At 41.6% G+C, this 24458-nt stretch overlaps 2 protein-coding genes across 2 annotated transcripts in view; one reads left to right on the plus strand and one right to left on the minus strand.

Annotated features, from left to right (window-relative positions):
• STK36 (serine/threonine kinase 36) lies at positions 1-24019 on the plus strand. The gene is made up of 26 exons (XM_063288901.1): positions 1-106; positions 393-533; positions 1563-1640; positions 2382-2512; positions 2598-2847; positions 3871-3964; positions 4077-4246; positions 4349-4545; positions 4630-4744; positions 4850-4993; positions 5676-5855; positions 6474-6571; positions 6886-6991; positions 8679-8820; positions 11326-11453; positions 11917-12021; positions 12150-12245; positions 12704-12798; positions 16488-16551; positions 19065-19175; positions 19451-19525; positions 19953-20124; positions 20386-20533; positions 21823-21982; positions 22268-23011; positions 23704-24019. Exons 1-26 carry the CDS (start codon positions 23-25, stop codon positions 23845-23847), a joined length of 3972 nt encoding a protein of 1323 aa, XP_063144971.1. The 5' UTR covers positions 1-22; the 3' UTR covers positions 23848-24019.
• Positions 24006-24458, minus strand: part of RETREG2 (reticulophagy regulator family member 2) — a 19584-nt gene continuing 19131 nt past the window's right edge. Inside the window, exon 10 of the mRNA XM_063288899.1 lies at positions 24006-24214. Coding sequence (XP_063144969.1) covers positions 24143-24214 — 72 coding nt within the window. The 3' untranslated portion in view covers positions 24006-24142. The remainder of the gene's footprint in view (positions 24215-24458) is intronic.

A 24458-nucleotide genomic window follows, 5' to 3' on the forward strand; every position in this document is an offset into this window, starting at 1 on the left:
TCCTTTTCCATACATTCCAATCATGGATGGGTATCACGTGTTGGAAATGATTGGAGAAGGCTCTTTTGGAAGAGTCTATAAAGGACGTCGCAAATATAGTGCACAGGTAAAAGAGAAAAGGGAGAATGGCCCTCAGCAAAAGGCTGAACTTTCAGTGGGCATTGTTCTACAAATAGATTGTTTTCAGTCATTCTGATTAGCAATGATTTGTTGACTAAGCCATAATTATTTGGGCTCCCATAACATGCAAAGCCAAAATCAAGCAAATCACATTATGGGATACCATGATATATTAATGCAGACGTAATATTTCTGTGGCAGAAAAACTGGGAAAGAAGGCAAGTAATGTTACAGCATGTTTCCCCAGCCTTTTCTTTTTAAAAACTTTATAGGTTGTGGCCTTGAAGTTTATTCCTAAAGTGGGTCGGTCACAGAAAGAGCTGAAGAATTTGCAGCGAGAGATTGAGATCATGAGGGGACTTCATCACCCCAACATTGTCCAGATGCTTGACAGTTTTGAAACTGATAAAGAGGTGAAAACATATTTGCAATACTACCTTAAATTTAAGTGTAGGAGAGAACGGAAAAAGTTTGCATTGCTCACTATTTCTACTTCACTTCCCAGTGAAGCCACTTCACTTTGCTGAACCAACTTGAGGATGTATGGTTTATGTTCCCTTTGTAAGGATTTAGGAGCAGTAGCTACCAATAGGTTTCTCAGTGGGTTTCAAAGGATTAGTTCTAAACTACGAAGGATCTATAACTTGGCACCTAGATACTTACAGGACATCTCTCTCCATCTAGAAACAGCTGCCCAACTTGCCCAGTGTGTGCATGCTGTCAATATCTTTTAATGTTCTCCTGTCTCACAAATTGTTTTTCATCTGTGGCCCCATATTGTGGAAGAGCCTTCCTCTGGAAATTAGGCTAGCGCTCTCACTGTTGGCCTTTTGGAAGCTATTAAAAACTAAGCTGTTCTGGAGGGCATTTGTATTTTATGTATTGTTCTTTGTTTTTAAATGTTTTAACAATTGTAAACTGCCCAGAGTTGCAGGGAATCGAGGACATATAAATTTAGTATATTGTTATATATTTGGGGAATGAACTGACAACATTGCACTAACTATATATTCTTAAATAATTTCATTAAATACTATAATTGCAATGATAAAAACTAATACAAACTAAAGAAAAGAAAAGAGTAGAAGAAAGAGTAAAAAATGCAAAGGAAAAGAAAAAACAGAGAGAAGGAAGGAAGGAAGGATTTTATTCCATACATTACAAATATTTTACTAGTGCATCATTTTTTTTAAAAAGGAGTGGTGGTAGAAATTTTATAAAAGAATGAATAAAAATTGAAATGGGCTGTAACATTTTAAAAATGCACACACATAGTGTGATACTAATTTTATCAGTATTTGGAATGCACTGTCATGTTCATAAAGCATCATAATAAATCTTTTGAGCTCTCAATGCAGAAACTTTAGTCACAGTGCTATTCTTTCCCTGCCCTTCTTTGTGAATATTCATATTGGCTTTCTGTTCTGGTTCTTGACTGCTAGGTGGTTGTGGTGACAGATTATGCTGAAGGAGAGCTCTTTCAGATCCTTGAAGATGATGGGAATTTGCCTGAGGAACAGGTAACTGCGGCCTGAAGAGTAAGATTGGAGAAACAAGTGCACAAGCTGAAAAATGATACAGAATGGGAAGAATAACAGCTGTAGAGGGGTCAGATTTTATTAGGCCATGTGCCTTCTCCTGTGTATATGGCATGAGTCTGTTGCACCTGTGAAGGATGAAAGAGGAGTCACAAGACTGAAGACAGGCAATAGTTGTCCCAGTCCTCAAACATATACAATGAGGATCCAAGGAAGCGCTGTCCGTTCATCTGGCTTTTACCAGGAAACATACTAGAACAAATGATAATGAGGTCAATCTTGACAACCGTGTAGTAATTAGTAGAATCTGGTGTGAGTCATAAAGGATTAATCCAGCCTGCATATCTTATCTTCAAGCAAATGCTTGTCATCTGTTGTTCATGGTTGAATTCTGATGCCCCTGCATGGAGAGACGTATCGCTAGGGAATTCTGCATTCCGTGATCTCAAGTTGCTTCCTTGTTCCAAATCCCCAAAACTACATTGCGATATACATTGAGAATAAACCTCTAATTAGGAGGCCATGATTGGCCTGGAAATAGGGAAATACAAATAGAGTTGTATGGTTTTATAGTTTCTTGGGGAAGATGTTAGAGGCAAAACTAAGGATCATCATCAGAGGTAGTAAAAGATATGAAGGCATTATACTGGAACTAGGAGATGTTCTCATCATAGTAAGTAAGTAAGCCTCTACTCAGGAATAGGATTGTCATTTCTCTTTCAGGTGCAAGTTATTGCTGCTCAGCTGGCTTCTGCACTCTATTACTTGCATTCCCACCGGATCCTGCATCGTGACATGAAACCCCAGAACATCCTGCTAGGGAAAGGGGGTGTGATCAAGCTCTGTGATTTTGGGTAGGTACCTTATGATCCCCCCTTCTTTTCCAATTCCTGATCTTGGCACTGAAAAATCTTGGTTGTGTTTCTTCTTTTCTGGAAGGTTTGCCCGTGCAATGAGTATTCATACCATGGTACTGACATCTATCAAGGGCACTCCACTTTATATGTCTCCTGAACTTGTGGAAGAGAAGCCATACGACCACACAGCTGACCTTTGGTCAGTGGGATGCATTCTGTATGAACTGTATGTGGGGACCCCACCCTTCTACACCAATAGCATCTTCCAGTTGGTCAGCCTTATCATCAAAGACCCAATCAAGTGGCCAAAAAACATGAGCCCCCACTTCAAGGTAGCATTTCATTTTTATTTTTTTTCAGTTCCACTAAGTAAGATTAAGATTGATTTACACATGAAAATGTGTGTTCTTCTTTCTCCTAGAACAGGGGTTTTCAACCACTGTGCCATGGCACAGTTGTGTGCCACAAAAGGTCCACAACTGTGCCACATCAGTGAGCCACAAGTAAATGATGGGAAGTGTTGTGCAGCTACACAACCAGACCCTGCCTCCATGACATTGCCAGGGTCAGACTGCCTTCATGTCTCCTCCCAGGTCCCAGCAACTTGTGACGTCACGGGATTTCTGGTTTTGTGACCTGGAAGTCCCACCTATGAAATGTGCAACCACACATGTTAACACCTTGTCAGTGTGCCATGAGATGAAAAAAGTTGGAAACCACTGTCCTGGAACCCTCAGTCTTTCAATGCCCTATTACACTCTACACTATATTCCCTTTGCCCCACTGCTCCCTCAGTTGGTTTCTTCACTTTCTTTCACTGTTTGCTCTTTGTGTTCAACCCACATGAAGACTTTAAACAATATTTTAATAGGTTAGACTCTGTTATTTCTTGTCTTCAAGCTACCACTGTCCATGGTTTTGATGCCACCAAGGTTAGTAATTACCAGTTTGTCCTGCCATTATACAAACTCTTGTTGCTATTTCATACAGTTCCAAATATATGAACCTCTTCCTTTTTATTGGTTTGGATCCTGCCTAGTTTCTTGGTGTGTGTGTGAGAGAGAGAGAGAGGTAAGACTAAGAGATGAATACATTTGTGAAATAGTGTACTTCAGCAGAATATTTTGCTGAGACCAGCAGGATTTTAAGGCAGAGTTTCCCTGAAATCTTGAGAACTAGAAACTTAAACATAGAATCAAAAGTAACATTCCAAGATGTCTTATGTTCATGACAGCCTCATATATGATTGGATTACAGAGACTCACCCAGTAGAGACCAGTGAATTACATTGGCTCTGAGGCTCTGCCCATGTCTACCAGTTTAGAGCCTCTTTCATATATTACATCACTTTATAGAGCTTCTTGCAAGGCCTCCTGATGAAGGACCCTCATCAGCGCTTATCCTGGCCAGAGCTACTCTATCATCCCTTCATTGCTGGACAGGTGACAGGTAAGTATTGTGCCCGTGCTTTCTACCATCTCCCCTCAGTCTGGCTTTTGTATCTGCTTTGATGTATACAGTCCAAGGAAATCTGGTTACTGACCTGGATTTTTTTTTGCAGTGATCAATGACACAACAGAACAGGGTGTTACAAACCCTTTCACTAGCAAATTGACCCCTGAATTACAAGCTCTGAAAGACCAACAGGCACATTTCCTGGCCCCTCACAGTGGTCAGTCAAAGATTTTGAAGAAGGCACGTCAGAAGATGGCACAGGAGGCTCAGAAAAAGGTGAAATGTATATCACATAATCCTTGGCAAGGGTCCTTTTGATATGGTGAGTCTCAGTCTGTTACAGTTCTACCTAATCTTACTTGATTTTGTCTATTACAGGAGAGAGAGAAATCCAAGGCTCCTCTGAAAGAAGAAATAGCCAAAGAAGGCCAGGGCCATCCATGGAAAGCCTGCCTAGTTCAGGCAGATACCAGAGAAGGGCATCAGGTGCCTTCTGGCTCTGGAGAACAGAGGCCCTGTGCTCTAGAAGACAAAGGAGTGGAATGGGAACAAGAAGAGCCATCTCCTACGCCTCGGTGAGAATTAGACATTGGAGCTGAGGTAAGAACAGCTCTCTGCTTTGTAGTCTCACTTCAGTCTTCATCCTTCTTCATGAATAGAGAGAACAGGATTACACATGATTATGAGCAGGAATTCCCAGAGGGGAAGCCAACAAATGGCAGAGCAGAAGCACGAGGCAGACACAGCATCGACACTGTAGAACTGGAAACTGAGGTAAGCACATTTCTATATACCCCAGCACTTTGCATAATATCAGAGAGATTTCTTTCTTGCCTTCCAGAACACTGTGGTCCTTGTGGACACATTCTTGTTTTGTAGGAGCTGGATAGTGATGAAGAATGGCAACACCTCATAGATGCCACAGATCCTGCACATGTACAGCTGAGCGCTCCATTGAGTCTTCTGAGGGACCCTGATTTTGTGCAGCGCATCCATACCCGACTCCAGGATTCTGGTCAGCAGGTGAGATGTATGAAATGACAAAGAATCCTAGATATTTGGTGGGAACTAGTTCTTCAGAAATTAAACTAGATGCCCTTTAGAGAAAGGAGGTAAGAAGTTAGTGGAAATACACTTCTCTGGTCAGCCCCCTTTGGCAATTTTGGCCATTTAGCTTTTTTTTTTTTTAATCTATTCAGTCGTGTCCAATTCTCAGAGTCCCTGCAGTTTTCTAGGCAATGTTTTCAGAAGTGGTTTGCCATTCCCTGCTTCCTAGGGCTGAGAGGGAGTGACTGGCCTAAGGTCACTCAGCTGGCTTCATGCCTAAGGCGGGACTAGAACTCACAGTCTCCTAGTTTCTAGCCTGGTGCCTTAACCGCTACACCAAACTGGCTCTATTTAGCTATTACCCATACGAATTGGTGAGGCACGAGTTTGGACGAAACCTCTAAGAGTTGACAAGAAAGTCAAAGTTCTTGTAGGGATGGAGGGAGTCTATAAGGTAAGCTGGAACATGCCATTGATTCTGGGGGAAATGGGTGTGGGAGGTACAGTATATTGAGTGAACTTAGTGATGGCTGTGCCATATTGTTGAATATTATTTAAGACAATATGACTGTAGAATGAATGAGCTGTGTGATGTCTCTAGAACATTTTAGGGGCTAGTAGTTTGTGGAATGTTTCTGTCTCTGATATGCCTGTATAGGTCTTAGAAGGAATGCTTGAAGGTGCTTCCCATCTTCGTCCTGTTCTTCATGTCATTTGCAACTTATTAAGTACACGCTGCGATTCAGAACTTCTATACACCTTCTGCAGTGACCTAGACCTATCCCATTTCCTGGTGCAGCTAGTGAGGGACATCTTGGAGAGCTCCAGCATCAAGCAGGTAAGAAAGAGGCATTGTTTAAGTGATCGGCTTAATTCCAGAAAAAAAGATCTAGGGGGATGGCAGACAGTTTTATTTAGTTTCTTTTATGTGAGTATAATTTAAGCTGGCATGTTTTAATATTTGATTTAAAAGAGAAAAATTATATGTTTATTGTACTTAATTTGCCCAAAGTTGACAACAGTATTGGAGTATTTGAAATGTAGGATTTGGTGGGAAGAACAGCAGGGAACTAGAGAGAACAATACTGTGGATAACCTTATCAGTTGACTCCTGGAAGATTTCATTTTGCCCACGTTTTCCATAGCCAATGTCTGTGCATTTAAAATGCATGTGGACAGTCAAGGAAACCAGCACATTTGATTTAAGTTAAATCCAAGATTTCTTAGGAAGTCAACGTATTTGCCTGAATCTAGACTTAATGCTGCAGGAACCTCCCAGTCAGGCAAGATAGCTTTGCCCAGCAAATTTTTCTTATGTTCTTTGCATCTGTTTAGTCTGCATCTTGCACAAAATTCAGCACTCTTTATTCAGAACTCACTTGGCTATCAGTTCCTTGATCTTTTGGGAGGCTCCTAGGCAATTGGAGGCATATCCACTCTTTTCTTTGTCCTACAGCAGCCATGGCATATCACACTGCTAATAGATCTAATTGCAGTGATGTCATCCTTCTTTGCCAGTGATTTCAACCAGGAGAAAGATGGAAAGAAGCAGAGGTAAGGAACTTGCAGGATAGACCGAATAACAAGGCAAACTAGGCTATAGTGCTATTTTCAGCAGAGTAGGGGCAGGCAAAATTCGGTCACAATGGATGGGCACAGTTGAATAACCAGTGTCTTTGTTCTTCTGCTATGCCTTATTTTATTTTGAAAGCAGGTCATGGCAAATCATGCCTCTAAATAGAGGCCCCTCTACTGCAAGGGTTGAACTAGTTAGAGGGTGGAGAAACTGAGTGGCAGTGGTGGGTTTACTAGTATGTTTCAAAGTTTAGCTCCTATGTCTTAATTCATAAACAAAAACGGTTTTCTAGTTGGCAGGAATTCCACACCTGTGCTAGTCACTTCCTAACTCTGCTACCCACATTACTAGCTCAGCCCACAGATCAAGAGAACAGGCTGCGAGAACAAAGCCTCATGGTAAATATCCATGCCTTACCTGATTTTTTTTATTTATCCAGCTTTATTCTGTTGCTGGCTCTCTCCTTCCCCTTCTTCTCCTTTTCCTTCAGCTTCACCATCTGTTGCCTGGATCCACATGCATGCCAACACACTCATCCCTCAGCTAAGGAGTTTGGCTTCAAGTAAATGTTGTTCTCTACTAAATTGTAGAACTCTGTGTGTAGGAAGGCTTTCTTTTAGGTAAGGAAACCTGAACTTTAAATCTGATGAGAAGAATCCTGCTGAATCAAAGATCCATCTAGTCCAGCAGTTGATACCAAGGCAGAAAAAATTGACCCTCTTGTACTTCTGCTTCTTAGTTCCTGGTATTCAGTAGCATAATCTGTCTGGCTCTGGAAGTTCTAAATGTCTTCCATGATTAATAGCCCTGATAAACTTACCCATATGGATGTGTTTGTAAAAATCATAACAAAAATATGAGTCTTAGAGAAGGATCTGGAACCTTGATGTTTCACATTATGGCATTCCTTTTCCGACCTTCACTTTTCCAGCACACTTTTCAACATTAAGTATATTGAATCTAAGTCTCAAGTAATATTATTTCCTTAATGTAGGGAGCTAGGGAAATGACCTTGTAGAAGGGATCCAGAGACCATTAGGGAAACCCCAGCTGCAGAAGAAACATGTGCTAAATCCAGAGAGGCAGGAGAGCATTACAAAGGAAGTCAGAGTAGCCACCCACCCACCCCTGGCTCTGTGGGGTATAAGAGGAAGGAAAGGGAAAACATGGGCAGACTTGCAATATCCTATTATTATAGCCTGTCTCAATAAAGTATAGTCCTAGTCATCCTGTGGAGTCTGTTTCCTGATCTGATCTACCTTGAAGGGCTGACAATTAAAGATTTGTTTACATACGTACATACATACATACATATCCTGCCTTAATTATTTTTGATAAATAACTCAAGGTGGGGAACATACCTCATACTCCTCCCTCCTCCTATTTTCCTCACAACAACCACCCTGTGAGGTGAGTTGGGCTGAGAGAGAGACTGGCCCAAGGTTATCCAGCCGGCTTTCATGCCTAAGGCGGGACTAGAACTCACAGATTCCTGGTTTCTAGCCCGTTCCCTTAACCACTATACCAAACTGGCAAATTATTACATACCTCTTTCCTTTCTATTAAAGAAAGATCTCAGAAGCAACTATTGATCTGTTTACTCTCCTAGTCCAGAAGTTCTCAATCTTTGTAGAGACATGAGCCTCTAAAATCATTGATCGTTCTGGATTGCCTGCCCCCCATCCCAGGAATGATACTGACGGTGGCAGAAGCAGTCAAGGAGTGTGTCAGTTTTACCAGCACCTGCCCAAAGTGGTGGGCATGGTGCTGTGTTTTCTTGCCAGCTCTAAGAGGTGGTTGTACCTTTCTCCCTGTCAGCTGGGTACCCACACAGTATGGGACCCTTCCCTCCTGCCTTTCCCAGAGGTTGATGCTCTGTAGGTCCTGCACTCCCTGCCCTTCCACCTTTCAACCCACCTGGCCACCAAGCAATCTGTGACCTTTGCTCATGGACCTAGGGGGTTATAGTTATCCTATTTCAGCAGCACAGCTTCACTGTGTCAGTCTAGGGCATTATTCCTTCCACCCGCCTCTAAATCTGCTCCATCTGCATTGTAAGATTTGCCCCTTTTTTCATTCCTTTAGTGTTTCACCCATTTATGTGAGAGCATGGATCGCACCTGTCCATCAGTCTCCAACAGCTTCTACACCAGCTTGCTTGAAGATCATCAGTCTCTGCTGGATGCTTTCTGCCAGGGTGCAAGCTCTGAGCACCCAGCTCAAGAAGGTAATGGATGCAGGGGCAAAGAGACCGGTCTTCTGGTATTTTGAGGATGCTACAAATTGGCCATAAAATTCCTCCATCAAAACTTGCTCTTATTCTTAATTGATGGTTGTTTACAAGCATTATGTTCCTGTTACACTCCCACATAATTCTTGCAGTGTTTTTCACCTTAGTGCTCTGAGTCAATTACGGATCACCTAGCAAACACTATGCTACATAGTGTAGTCAAATTGGATTGCATTGTGATTTACAGGGAATAGAAATGAATATTTAATTCGACTTTGTGAGCCACTCAGAGTCACGTACATGAGATGGGTGGCTATATAAATTGAACAAGCGAATAAAGTATGTTCTCATTGTTGAGGCAACTGGGCTGGTACTTCATCTTGCTGCCCTGAACTTCGCTGAAAATGCTTAGTAAAGCCTGACAAGACAGTAGCTGTTTTATTATATAACGCTAAGTCAAGATTTATATTTTAACTGCAGGTCACTGAATATGTTGTATGACTTGATTTATTACATACATATAGTGCAGAGAACACTCAATCATCGTTGCTCAGTTCATACATTACATTAAGCACCAAAAACCATTTATAATGGCTTAATGCTGTGTATGAACCAAGCCACTAGCCTTATTTAGCAGTAGAAACAAGCTTTGTTGTATACTCTAGCAATTTCATTGAAGGAGAGGATGGCAACATAGGAATGAGTTGTCACCTTGTGAGCTCTGTCCATTCACCCAAAATTGCCCAAAGGGAAGCATTTAGGAAGGGTTGAAATTTGTCCTCCATTTGTGCTTCCCTGTAATTCTGGTTCTCCATAGAATTTTAGCCATAGTCATCCAATCGTATACAGGTGAACCTCACTTAACAACTGCCCTGTTTAGCAACCATTTGAAGTTACAGTGGTGCTGAAAAAGAAACTTTACAACCAATCCTCGTATTTACAACTTGTAGAGTCCCTGCAGTCACAATATCACCATTCAGATACTTTACAACTGGCAGGCATTTACAACCATCACAGCATCTCATGGTCATGTGATTGCCATTTGTGCATTTCACAATTGGCTTCTGACAAGCAGAGTCAATGGAGATGCCAGCAGTAAAACCACAAGTCATGGTCACATGATGTCTCACTTAATGACCTGTGGTGACTCGCTTAACAACCAAATGGGAAGTGATGTTGTAAGTCTGTTGCAGTCTTGTAATGTTTCACTTAGTGACTGCATTGCTTAGTGATGGAGTTTCCAGTCCCAATAGTGGTCACTGAGCGAGGACTACCAGTAATCCACTTGAATTCTTGCCACTCGTTACATTGCTTCCACCTATCCTGTTAAGGCTCTTAAGTACCTTACTTTCTCTATTCCATTCCCTGATCTTGGCTTTCACTTATATGCAAAATGATTTGAATGTTAGTAGTTAATTGGGCCATGCAGTGCTTCAGACTAGAAAACAAAAAGATGCTTTGGATCATGCAAGGGTTCAAATGTAGCATTTGTCTGCAATTTTTAAAGCAGTTATGCCTTTTGTGATTTACTTAAGGAGTTGCCGGCAGGAGCTATATTGGTGTCCCCCAAGTGCCCCAAGTGTTTTGTTGGCCACTCTGAAACACTGCTCTGTCCAACTAGTTAAGTCTGAACTTTTGCGTAGGATATATCATGTAGCATGACATTTTTTTCACTACTTAGATAATTATAATACAAGCAATTTGTTTTGGATATAGTTAATCAGAACATGATTTTTCTCATTGGAGGCGCAGTTTGTCCACTTTTTTTCTTCTTGGGTTTTCATCATTTCTTCAGCATTTCCATTTGTCATGTTTCCACAGGATCATGATTTTGCTTGAAGGTGTGAGGGGGTTTTGGTATCTGCATCTATGTTTTATGTCCAGCAGCCAACAAGCTTCAGCTGGCTGTCCTCAACCATCTATTAGATGTCTCCAGCACCAAGATTCTTAGGTGGTTGGTATTCAGGAAGGCAAGTGGGAATATGGTGTTTCATGGGGAATGAACATGCAAACACAGAGCCTCCGTGCTCCCAGGATCTTGTTTCTGAAGGAACAGTAGTGAAAAAACCTCATTTTGACACTTTCAAGTGGAGAAGATTTCAGCCAGAGTTCATCATGGTTTTTGTTTTGTTTTGTTTTGATTTTTTAAATTTATTTTTATTTATTACTCAAATTTATATAGCCCCCCATCTCACAGAAAGTGACTCTGGGTGGCTAACAATCAAATAAAAACAGATAGGTTTGAGCTCTGAATTATTATAAAAATAAGGCCATTGAGTATAAGTAAACATTTTTTTATCACTGCAGAACAGCAATAATCATTTTTTGATTATTAGAGAATGAGACTTTTCTTCATGGGCCTGAGGCCTAGCAGCATGTCAGTACTAGTTGACTTGTCTTACTGTTGCATCATTCTACATGTCAAAGCAGGGAATTATAAAATGGATTTATTTTTATACATCTAATCTTTCTACTATATTCTTGCTGTTTCCTTTCCAACAGTATTTCCAAAATCAGTTGAGCCAGCATATGAGTGGTGTGAATGCTTGACAGCTGCTTTTACAGAAGCCCTGGCTGCATCCTGTGGCATCCCAGGAGGGCACCTCACACATCTCAAGGCCAAAAAGCAGGTGTGAGTTGACTTAGCATTTATGTTTATCAGAAATTGGCAGCAACATCTACTAAAGCACCAGAAGCTGGTAATATCATCGGCATTGACTGTTGTGGAATTGTGTTGCTTCCTGGCCCTGAGGATCATACTGATATCTGTGCTGAGAAAACTTACTGCCTACTATTTATTGCTTGGCAGCATAGTAATAGTACTTAGCAGTAATAGTATTAGCAGTAATAGTACTAATAGCCAAACCAGTCTATATCTCTGATCTGAACTTGTGATGTCTGGGGAGGGAATCCTGTTGCTCTTGATGTGAAAAGCAAGTAGAAGTAGCAATAAAATCATCTAGAACAGGACTCAGACATCCCATCCTCCAAGTGTGGTTTTCAAGTACGGCTGAAAGAGTTGCTCCTTCTGCTTTCACTTTTCCCTTGTAACTAGTCAACTGACCAAGAGTTACTCTTGCTGTTTTCTTGCAGATTTCCCAGCAAATGGCTGAAAAGCTCACCAAGAAAGATGATCAGCTGCTTCCATGTCTTCTCTCAGCAGCTATGTGTCCAGTCTCTTCTATGAGTGGCATAAAGGTAACACGCTGACGCTTCTGCTTTTATTTGCAACCCATTGTAGTATGCATGCCCCTTTTTCCTCACAGCTGGGGAAATGAGGGACCAGATTTCAGTGGTCCAATGTTGTTTTGCATTCCATTGCTCAGGTCCTGTATGCCTGCTGTCATGTCAATCAGACTCTGTGCCACCGTGTAGCAACTCCAGAATTCCTGAGTTTCCTGATCTGCCACCTGCAGGGCAAGGTATTCATTTCATTTCATTCTTCAATTAGAGAAAAAAACTGCCTTACAAATACAGATTCTTAACTCAAAGATTGTTTTGATTTGTACATTAGGAGAAAAAGCAAGCAACTGCCTTCTGTCCTGTTAGGTTATCTGTCCATAGTGCCTAGCATTGCCAGCTCTGACTAGCAGTGTTTTTTCCAGGAGCCTTTCCCATCACCTGCTCCCTCATCCATTAACTGGCAAAACTAAGCTTCTCAGTATTTTGAGAGTACATGAACTAACAACTAGAAACAGTCTGGAGGAGAAAGTGATGAGGAAAAAAAGGCAAGACCATAGGAGAAGGTAGGGAAGAAGATTTGAGGCAGTCATGAAGTAGTGCAGAAGGAATACTAAACAAGCTCCATGTTGACTAGATCTTAGAAAGATGAACACCTGGAGTTAGAGTGTTTTAAAACTAAGGTCTGTCTCTTTAAAAGGTCTTACTGTCTGAAGTTGCACAAGTCCAGGCTGTTGAAGCCTCACTGAGACTGATCTCCCTGATGCTGCTCCAGTGCCAGATTCTACCTCCACAGTAAGTACAAAGCACAGTTCTCAGAAATGGACTGCTGAAAGTTGGCAGCAAAATGGCCAAGATTTGGCTACACAATTTCAGGCTTCCCATTTGTGCTCTTAAATCTCTCCTGCAAAAAACGCCAACAGGTAGCTGGAAAACTTTTAGCCACATCACCGAATGCCTGTAATGCATCAAAAAGTGGTGAGGCTGAGTTGCAGCTCTGGGCCCCTCAGAAGTTTCCAACCCTGATTAGGGATGGGGAGGGGGGCTAGCAGAGATTTATCTTAGTGCTGAATGACAGAAAGAAAATGAACAGTTCTTATTTCCATGAGGCATGATCTGTAAATCATGAAATTCTCCCATTTCTCTTGCTTTGAGGGAATATTCTTTCATCACACAAAACATATCAGTCCAAGAGACCTTTTGCAACAATCAGAAAGATATAGTATACACTATAATTTATAAACAAACATCCTCTCCAAGTATTTGCTGGAATTACCCCAGACTCATTTGTGGCTGATCCAAATGTGACAATAGAGGGCATCCTTTTTTAAAGCATTCAGTGGGAACCTTGTTGGCAGGATGTCAAAAGGTTTTAAAGCAGGGAAGGGCCACATTTTTCAATACTATACTCAGTTGTATGCAAGGAAACACTGCTGAAATTAGTAGGTTTTATTTCTGTGATTTACAGATCTTTGAGAGCTTTCAGAATTCTGGAGGTCAAGTGGAAACTTGGAAATTAGGACACCTTTTTCTTTCTACCTGCAGTGGCTTCTGATAGATTTCAGAAGAGAACATTGTACTATTCCTTCTTCCTTCAATAAAAATTCCACTTGAGGACTTCTTTAAAAATGGCATATAAAAAATTGAAGTCAGACAAAAATGCCCTCTTCTTCTTGGGCAAACAAACACAAGTAATTCTTGTGTATAGTGAAACGTGAGGGTGTGTAATGAACTTCTTTTAAATAAAGAGCAAGGTAGAGGATAAATACAGTATCTTTCCCCAAACCTGACAATTGAGTTCAAATGAAAATTCTCTTCTGAGACCTGGGAGTACCACACTTTCTCCCACAAATGTATGAGTTTTATTGTGAACCGCCCAGGGTCCCCCGAGTGGGGGAGATGGGTGGTAATAAAAATATGATTGATGAATGAGTTTCCAGGTTTGGCTGTCAGTTTGTTTGGGGGTATTTGATGGTGATGAGAGTGCTGGTCTCGCGTGGAATATATCTCTAATTTAATCTAAGCCCATCTTCCTACCCCAGATATTACAGGATTGGGAAATAACTGTGTTTTAGGCAGCTCCATAAATGAGGGATACTCTGGAGTCACTCTGCTGAAGCAGCACTGATTCTGCTGTCATTTCATAGCACCAGAAAACAGTTGATTATATTTATGTTCCTTAAACATAGCCTTGTAAGTTGTCTACTAGGAGTCACACTTCCAGATTGATTGATTACCAGCAGTTGTATGGAGCCTACTTTAACAACTCTAGATTATTTACAGTATACAGACTAAAAACAGCCATAAAAACATTATAACCTTAAACAATAAAATAGTTAATCATTTAAAAGTTGCTGTCTAATGCAAAGCTTCCTGACAGAATGCTCTTTAGAAGATAAGGGTCTTCATTAGTTAAGAAAGTGGGGAGCCACCCTGACTTCTGCAGACATACTATTTCAGAAAGAGGAGCTGCTGAGAATGTTACTCTCTGGGTCCCAGCCACTCTGATCTCTCATGGGGGAGTCATCCATAGCACCTTTTCCACTAGATTGCATAGGAAAAGCAGATTCTACCTGGACCCAAAAGAAACCAAGCCATATGGACCGTATAAGTAATCATAAGTATCTTGAACTCGCCTGGAAATCTACTGGCAATTAATGCAGCTGCCACCATTTTACAGAAAGGCTGAAAAAAAAAGTACTTGACTATATAGGAAATACAAGAGTTTGAGGCCCAAGCTAAAAACTTACTCAGTCACAGAGCTCAGACACTCATCTCTGGATCATATATGATCTCATGTCTCCTTCAACTCTTGGTGACTGAAAACAGTTTTGAACAAGACAAATTATGGATATGAATTGGCCAAACAAGGAGTAAAAATTTCACATTTACTCTATATGGATGATTTAAAATTGTTTGGAAAAATGAAGGCTGAACTAGATTCCTTATTAAAAAGCACAAAATAATTCAGTAAAGATATTGGAATGCAATTTGGCATTGACAAGTGTGCAACCATAGCCATAAAGTCAGGCAAAATTGTTGAAGATGGAATACAGCTTAACAATGAAGACTTGGTAAAGGCAGTAGCAACAGAAGAAGGCTACAAATATTTGGGAGTTTTGGAAGCTTCCAATTTATTACAGGATCAAGTCAAAGAAAGTACTTCTACCAATATATCAAACGAGTTCAGAAAATTTTGAAATCAAAGCTAAATGGTGGAAACATAATTAAAACAATATCTAGGCAGTCTCTGTTACTCGATATACAGCAGGAATAGTTTACTGGACCCAGATGGAACTTGATAACTTGGATCAGAAGTCAAGAAAACTAATGGCAATGCAGCATGTTTTGCACCTAAAAGTGATACTGATCGGCTGTATTTGCCAAGAGCTGAAGGGGAAAGAGCACTCCCTGTGAACTGTGGAGGAAGAAAAGCCAGGGACCCTTGCTGAAGGAAGTCAATCAAGGAAAGCTCTTAAAAGCAACTAAGGTGAAGGGTGAGTATAGAAAAGAAACAATTGAAAACCGATTTGTTAATTGGAAGAACAAGCCAATGCATGGTCAGTACTTGAAGGATATAGACGGAAAAGCTGATAAATTTCACAAACTGATTACAAGCAGTGTCATGACCAAGTTGCCAAAATTTTTCATTGGAAACTTTGCGAGAGGTTTGGACTCAAATGTAGTAAAAACTACTGGGACCTTTAGGTTGAGAAGGTTTTGGGAAATGAGCAGGTTAAGAACTTATGGGACTTTAAGATCCAAAGAGACAGGCATCTCGTTCATAACATGCCTGATATTTCAGTTATTGAGAAGAAGAAAGTCTGATTCAATGATGTTGCTATACTGGGTGATACTAGGATTGAGGAAAAACAATTGGAAAAAAATTACAAAATACCGGAACTTGCAGATCGAAGTTGAACACCTATGGAAAAGAAACCCATTGTTATACCAATCGTGATGGGAGCCCTTGGAGCAATACCTAAAGGACTCCCTCGATATCTGGAAATATTGAATTTATTGGACCCGAACACTCCAATTTTACAAAAAATCACCATGCTTGGAACTGCCTATAGGACTTGAATTATTAAGTTTCCACCAGTCAGTCTTAGACTGTGAATCTAATTGTAGATCACCCACACATCATCATTATCATCATCCTCATCCTCATGACATTGGAAGGGGCAAGGAACTTTGATTGAGCATTGCAGATCTGTGAATGATGCATTTGATACAACTTCATTCTCAGGGCAGCCTTTCCAAAGGCAGATAATTCTTAAATTTAGTCAAGAAAAGATTTCTTCAAGTTAAGCTCAGCTGGTGATTTCATGGATATGCAACAGGTCTAAAGGATTTGCCATTGCTTTATTCCTAGTGTTCTGTCATCTTCTTAGTCACTGAGCAATTGCTTCACCAAGAATATTAGGGCTTTGATATTATTTGTTCTTTTCTTCTAATTATATAATTTTTTGATGTTGATTCAGGTCTGACATCGTGTCAAAAGAGACCATGGAGCTTTTTAACCACAGAACAACTACCTCTATTTTAGTGAGTATTCCTGCAAGCTGAAACTGGCAAGGATTTAGAATTTGCTATATAAATTCACCCATCTCAGACAACATTCAGTTATTAAGTTATTTCAGTTATAAACATTTAACTGAAAGAGAATCCCAACCACACTGCATTTGATGGTAGATGTTAGACCTTCAGTAAAAGCAAGGAGAAAATCAAACAGTACATATTCCACACTTGGAATGGTGATATCACAGTATTTCTTGTATTGTGAAAAAGATCACACTTCCTTTTACACAGCAAGTGTGTATCATCTGGCCTTTCCAAAATAGATGATCTGACTTAATGCTGTGTGCAAAAAAAATATTTTTTTTTAAATACAGTACTTGTTCTTCTTTGATTTGATGGAAAAGAATTTGCTCTGAAATTTGTTCCAGAGGAGAAGAAATTTCTACAAAATGCTTATGGGTGAAGAATGGTGTTGTTGCACTTATTTATGATGTGACAAAAATATGTGTGTGAATATTGTATTATGTAGTTATGTATTATTGTGGATGCTGCTCCAATCGTCTCTGTGGTCTCCCTAGTAGCTTCTCATGCTTCAATTATGGTAAATCATAAGAAAAGACAGTAACAGAACACTTCCCATTTGCTTTTTTTGCTTTTTCCAATTTTGGAAATATGGGTAGCCAGGATGGCTTCAGGTGGTACAAAATTGTATATTAGAAAACAGCAATAGCTGTTATATTCACCACCACCACCAATAAAGTAACACTACCAAGATAAATTATAACGGGATTTTTAAGCATCTTGAGAACAAGCCACCAACAGAGAAAAGTGGTTACTTCACCAAGTAATTGGAGCTAGGCCTTCCCTTTTTCAATTCGGGGAGAAGGGTGTTCGTTTTTTTGCTTTGTGTATGTGTGTGCGCGTGCATGCGTGTGTGTTATGTGTGTTCGTTTTTTTGCTTTGTGTATGTGTGTGCGCGTGCATGCGTGTGTGTTATGTGTATGTTTGTGTGTGTGTGTGTGTGTGTGTGTGTGTATATATATATATATATATATATAGTCTAAGGAAGGCTTATACTTTATTCTTCCTTTTCTGTCATTGTTAGTAATTTATCATTTTAGGGCCACTGTATCCCCACTGTAGGAGAAGAGTTCTTGTGGGACTCTGATTACCAGTTCCATATATACTGTATGTCAGAGGACCTTCTAACTGTTGTTACTCAAGATATAAAAATAACTTTTTGGAGACTTCCGGGTGGAGAAAATGGAGGACTGACGCATCTCTGAAAATGCTGAGATGACTGAGGCTGGAACTGCAACCCGGCAAAGAGCCCGGGCCAAAACTGGCGGGTGGGGGGAAGGAATGGTTCTCATGTCATGACCCAAACAAGCATTGTGAAATGGACAGATTTGTGTTGTTAACTAAATGGGATTAGAAAGAATGCCAGCTTCTCTGGACAAGGAGAAGCCAAAGAGATTGCCCATGTGTGCTCCAGAAGGCAGTTCCTCATGGGGAAGCCTGCAGGACCCAGAGGGCCTCTGCAGGCACCTTGTGAGTAGAGCATCAGGAGCTGAGGAAGGAAGATAGGCTTGCAGCCTCAGTGGAGCCTTTAATGGACACTGGGTCTGACCAAACTCCACTTCCTAAATTACTTTGGATTATAATTATTTAAAAGCTAAAAGAGATCTTTGGGGCAGCAGTTTAACTGAACGACCCGGTGAGTGTTCCTACAGCCCATAGTGTGATTAACAGAGAAGGAAAAGGAAAAATTTACAAGAATTTAAAAATTAGCTTGCAGCAAAAAGCATATTAAGAGCTTGGCTCATAAAAGTTTTTAAATGGACAAAGTGTCCAGTGGTGTTTTTTGGAGTTTGTTTACTCTAGGTCCCTTTGAATTACATAAATAGCATGTACCTCCATGGGAAAGTTCTTTGGGTGCTGTGAGGAAAATGACTGGTAGACTTTTTTAAACAAAAAAGACAAGGGATTGTCATAAAAGTGCAGAGACTATAGAGAAACCAGAGCTGCTTTTACTAGGACTTATGGATAGACAACTAACAAAGACTCATGGACGATTATTTTTATATACTGTATGGTAACTGGAGCAAGGCTATAAATAAATAAGCACAAAGATGGAAAAATACAGAAATACCCACAATGGAGAAGTGGACTGTGAAGATGGCAGAACATGCCAAAATGGCTAAACTGACTTGTCTGACTAGGGAGGGAACAATAACTACTTTTATAGAAGACTGGAAACCTTTATGGACTTTTTGATGAAAATGAACAAAAATAAATTGATGATCTTGGGATTTACTGATTAAAAAGGGTTGTTTACGGGAAGAAGGGAATCATGATATATCATTTGGGAGGGTGGAAACGGTAATAACTATGTAACCGCTGCAAAGAAGATTGGAAATCGCTTCTTTAGACATTTTTCTTTTTCTCTTTTTTTTCCTCTCTTTCCTTACTTCCTTGATATACTGTACATAAATAAGTTTTTGCATGGAAATGTAGCAAAGGTCTCTTCTGTCATACAGAGTGCTGCAGGATTGTTACTGGCCTACCTGATCCAGTATGGTGCTTCTGTCAAACTCAGCCAAGAGCAAGCCTTGACAACTATAGCTACTGCACTTACGGAACCTGCAGAGGTAACACTCCAGCTATACGGAGATTGGGACAGATCAAGACAAAAGCCTCTGGTTGTAGATGTTAGCCCTTAGAGAGTGGTGTGAAATCTGTGTTCCTGCAGATATTGTTGAATCATAATTCTTTGCCACCCTCGCTATTGGCCATGCTGCTGGACCTTCTGAGGTTTATAATTCAGCAACATCTTGAATTGACCACTCCTGCCATGCAACACCGTTGCCAATATGATTCTGACATTCTGCATTAGCATACTACATACATTTCTCATATCTTTCAGCTGTACCTGCCTCCTCCCATGGGAGCTGGCTTCTATGATGGGCTCCTGTTTTTGCTGCTGCACCTGTTAAGCCAGGTATGGGTTTCCTTCTGTGTTCCACCAAGCAGCTGCCCTGAATTCTTAAGAGTATAGAAATTATCCAAGAAATAGGGAAGGTTGGAGCTTTTGCTGCCAAATGGGAGAAGGTGAAAATTGAGCTACATTATTTCTCTGCTGTGCTGTACCCATGTGTGGAGTGGAAAAAATGGCTCCACCCAAGTTCTGCCCTTTCTTAGAAATAACCATTGGATTGGGAGCAACATTACAAGACTGGGAAGGGGCAGAAAAGGATCTAGAAATGGACTTAAAAACCCATTTTGCCATATGATTATACAAATATGCATGGTATATTTGATAAAGGCATGTCAGATTTTAGAGGGAACATCTGTGCTCAGCCAGTGCAAGATTCTGAAGACATTCTGTCTTCAGTCTGATAGTTTGAGTCTGGATTCTCTTCGACCAGGGAGATGCAGCAGCAGTGAGAGAATTTGCTGCCTCAGAGCTCTGGAGTATTGTATGGCATCGCTTTGCTATGGTGCTCCACTTGACCAGTCAGGAGCCCGTGATGGAAGGTGAGACCCCAAGAGTTGGCCAGCAGCCACCAGAGCCTGATTGGAACCTGCTTTCATCACAAGGTAAGCTTTATTTTAGTGAAGGGGCCCTGCATTATAAAATAAAGTCAGTTTGATCTCCTGGGAATCATTTCCTTCTGTCTACATGTCAGAAGACAAAACTTGAGAATTCCAGTCTCTAAGGCTGAAAAAAGACTTTATGATGTCAGACATCCATGCTTTCTCTCTGGACGTCAGGCATGGACATGACTGCTGCCTTAAGTTGAATTGGGGAGGGAAGCAATAAGTGAATGCATCAGGGGTGTTTTCTCTCTCCTGCTGTAGGATCCTTGCTCTTCCTCAGCTTAGTCCTCTTCGTCTTTACCCAAGAACCTCACCAGTGCCTTTCCCAGCTGGCCCAACCCAATGGTGTAATGATGGCAACTCTGAACAAGCTGCTTGAGCCTGGCTTCTTGGAATACTTGGCCCAAATGTGAGTAATCAACAGTCCAAAGTTGAGCTAAAGAACAGACAAAACAAACACAGCAGAGAGTTACGCTTGGTGGCCTAAGTGCTGTTTTCCAACTCTGATTCTGTGAACACAACCATAAAATGCAATATAGTAAAACATTTTGGGAAAAGGGCACTCTAAAACTATGTGCTTTTCATTCACCCAAACACTACTAATATCACCTGAAATAATCATACCATCTCTCCTGCACCTAATTTTGGTCTCATTCTTCAGCACTGTGTTTTTCAAAAAGAATCTGCCAACAGAAGCAAATATGGAACCTTCTGAGCACCCCGTTCCTAAATATTTTCCTAGTGTGATAAGTTTTGAGAATATTCTAAATATATGCAGCAAAATTGGTTTTCCTACAAGGTTTTTAAGATGTAGTAGACAACCCGTGATTGGTTGGGTCATCCTTTCAGAGATATTTCCTTACCTAAACAAAGAAAGAGAATGACCATGGGCAGGCAAAAAAGCAGTGAGAGCAGGAGCAACTTCCAACTTCCTGCCGGCTTCCGTCATTGAGTTTCCTTGTGGGAAGCTGGCAGGGAGCATTGGAAATCTTCCTCCCTCCCTCCCTCCCTGTTCCTTCTTTCCTCCCTCCCTTCCTTCCATGCTTCCTTTGCTCCCTCCCTCCCTCCCTCCCTCATTTCTTCCTTCCTCCCTTCATCCTCACCCATGCACCCACCCCCAATCCCTCTGTGCTCACACTGCGGTCACTCAGTCCATGTGGACCACCACACACCCTCCCCAACCCATGCCACACCCTCCCTGATGCACACCCTTGCACACCGTCCCCAACTTGTGCTGCATCCTTGGGCACCCTCCCCAACCTGCAACCTCATGCACTGTCCCCAACCTGCACTACACCCCCGCGCACCCCACCAACCTGCACTGCACCCCGCACACCCTCCCCAACCCTTGCAGGCCAGGGAGCTGTTGACGGAACTTGGGGCGTTGTCACCTACTAAATCAGACCACAGTACCATGTGCTGCTGTCTGCTGCCCTGAGTGGATGGAGCCTTTCCCATGTCTGACTGAAGATTTCAGGTCCACAAAGAAGCCCTTCTCCTTTGCATGGGAAGCTCTACTACTGAACTACAGCACTGCAGCACTTCCCCTACTGTAGTTGGGGTGTGCTACCTTTTGCATATACATTTCACTAGACTTACATTTTCTGAGGCCACTGACACTCATGACTGCAGCTCAGATATGTTACAGTTCAATAAACTTAATGCCTGACTTGCTGCTGTTTTTCTCCTTACTCCCAGGCAGGTGCAGGAGGACAGTGATCCCAAACTGGTGTCCAGTGTTGTGCTCCAAGTCTGCCACCTATTCTGTTTCCCGTTTGCTCTGGATATAGACCCAGAAACTTTAGAATGTATCATAGCAAGTCTGAGGGACTCTGAAATCCCTGCCCATTTACTCCAGGTAAAGTCTGTTCTAGCATTTAGGTACTTGCAAGGTGATATCAGGGGGAATGGCCTTATACTTCCCTATCTCTGCCCTGGCTGCTCCTTTTGCTGCATTTCATCCTGATCACTGGTGGTTGTGCTTGTGAAGATGGCCAAGGTATCCATAGACAAGTTGTATTTTTGGGGTGGGATAGAAATTCCAACCTTTGGAAAACATAAGGGGATTCTACTTTTTTCACGCTCTTCTTCATAAGAATAATGATCCACTCTTGGACTCCCTCCTCTGCTCTCCTTTCCTTAGGTCTCCATTCAACATCTTCCCATCTCAGAGACAGAGTTGCCTTTGAGCCTTGTATGCCGCTTGGTGTTGAGTGATGAAGGAATCATTGACCAAGTGGTGGAAATAGCCACCTCAGAGCAAGCCGTTGTCTTTTTGTTGGCCGTTTTGCTTTCAGATCAGGTAGCTATTACTGCAGACCTGCTCTCCCTGCTTACTCACATAGCCCGGGCCAGCCCAGCTCACCTGCCTTTCCTGCAGAGGCTCCTGATTGACTCAGATTCAGCTCCCCAGCTATTGAACCACGTGCTGTGCCACCAAGAGTGCCTGGTCCGAGCCAGAGCTTGTAGCCTTGTAGGCAATCTACTACGTCACAGACAAGGATTTCCTCATGCACTGTGGGACAGGGCAGGGCTACGGGAACTTTTGGTGGACCGTCTTTCAGATGAAGATGAACATGTGCGTTGCTCAGCCAGCTTTGCTGTTGGTAATGCAGCGTACCAGGCTGGTCCTCTAATGCAGGGCTTCAACAAAGCAGTGCCTTGGGTTGTTCGGCTCTTGGGGGATTCTCAGGCAAGGACCCGTTGCAATGCAGCTTCAGCACTGGGCAACTTGGGACGACAGTCTGTGGAGATGGGAGATTTGCTGATCCAGAGCAGAGCACCTGAACGCCTGTTGGATGCAGCCTGCCACGACTCCCAGCCTGCTGTGCAAGAGGCAGCACTCTTTGCTCTACGCTCCATTGGTCAGCAGTCCAAGATTCACCAGGTACAAAGTCTGCAACTCTAAAGGGCAGTAATGGATTACTGTGACTCAGTGGGGAAAGGATAGGAGATTGGCAGTGCTTCAGTGTAGGCACTCAATTTACCATGACTCCTGTTTTTTCTTCTTGGGCTACTGGGTCTTTTGGTTTACTTAAGATGTTTTGCAGGGCTTTAGTTGGTTTGTGTCTTATGGCAATGCCGTGTGGTTGTAACGGTCTGTTGGTAGTTTCTGAGATGTTTCTGATGTATGCTAGTGTTATCCTTTTCATAGCTTCTGTTGGTTGGGTTGTAGTGGGTTGAGTGGTCAGGCACTTGTTGATAAAGTTGAGGGGGTATCCATTTTGCTGGAAGATGTTGTACAGATGATCTGTTTCCTTTTTCTGGTATTCTGGGTTGTTGCAGTGTGTAAGTGCTCATCTGAATAGTGTTCTTACACAGCTTCTCTTGCGGGAGGTTGGATTGTTACTTTGGTAATGGAGCACTTGGTTAGTGTGGGTTGTTTCTTGACAGACTTGTGTTTCTAATTTGCCGTTGTCTCCTCTGCTGATGAGGATATCCAGGAAGGGTAGTGTGTTGTTTTCTTCTTCCCTTGTGAATTTAATTCCTTTGAAGATGTTGATGTTTCACGTGTTGGAAAGAACTGGTATGTGAGAATACAACCCTAGATTTCTAAGTAACTGTTAGTTTCCTTTCTAGGTGCTGGTGTCACTCCAAGCAAGTGAAAAACTGGAAGCACTTTCCATTCACGGATCTCAGGCTAGTACCTATAGTAGTTCTCGGCCTACATCAAGGCACTGTAAGAAACTGATACATCTCCTACAGCCTGCACACACTGTGTGAGACCTAAGGAGCAGATATAACTATCCCTCTCTTCCAAACACTTAGGCATGGAGGACTATAAAGTAGTAAATCCCATTGTAGCTACTTTTTGAGAATAACTTTAGTATGCTTAGAATACCATTTAATTCTTGCCTGAGATTAGAAAAAACCATCACAGATCTTGCTATAAACTATTTTATGGATCTAACACTATCCAAACTGCCTTCTGCAACCACAAGACTATACGTATAATAATTCTTTCCTGTTGTGAAGAAGCCACGCTGCACTGTTGTCCAGCATCTTGGAACACAGTCATTCATGAAGTTGGTTCTTGTGACAGTTTTCTCTGGAATGCTGATGGTGGACATCTACCTGACATCAACAGTCTCTGTTGAAAAGCAAGAAAAAGAGGATAGTAGCATTGCTGGCTAAATTAAAATATTAATGGCATTGCTTTTAGTTTCACAAGATAACACAGGACAGAAGTTGTAAGACATTTTTATTCTTGAATAGGAAGAGTTTCTGTTTGAACTGACTGATCAATTTTGGTCCAGTTCATGAAGGGTTCACATTTTGATTTATTGAGAACTTTTCTATCTCTTGTCTTTATAATTACTGTTAGGCCTTTGTAT

Source organism: Candoia aspera, chromosome 1 (assembly GCF_035149785.1).
Source record: "Candoia aspera isolate rCanAsp1 chromosome 1, rCanAsp1.hap2, whole genome shotgun sequence".
Taxonomy (NCBI): domain Eukaryota; kingdom Metazoa; phylum Chordata; class Lepidosauria; order Squamata; family Boidae; genus Candoia; species Candoia aspera.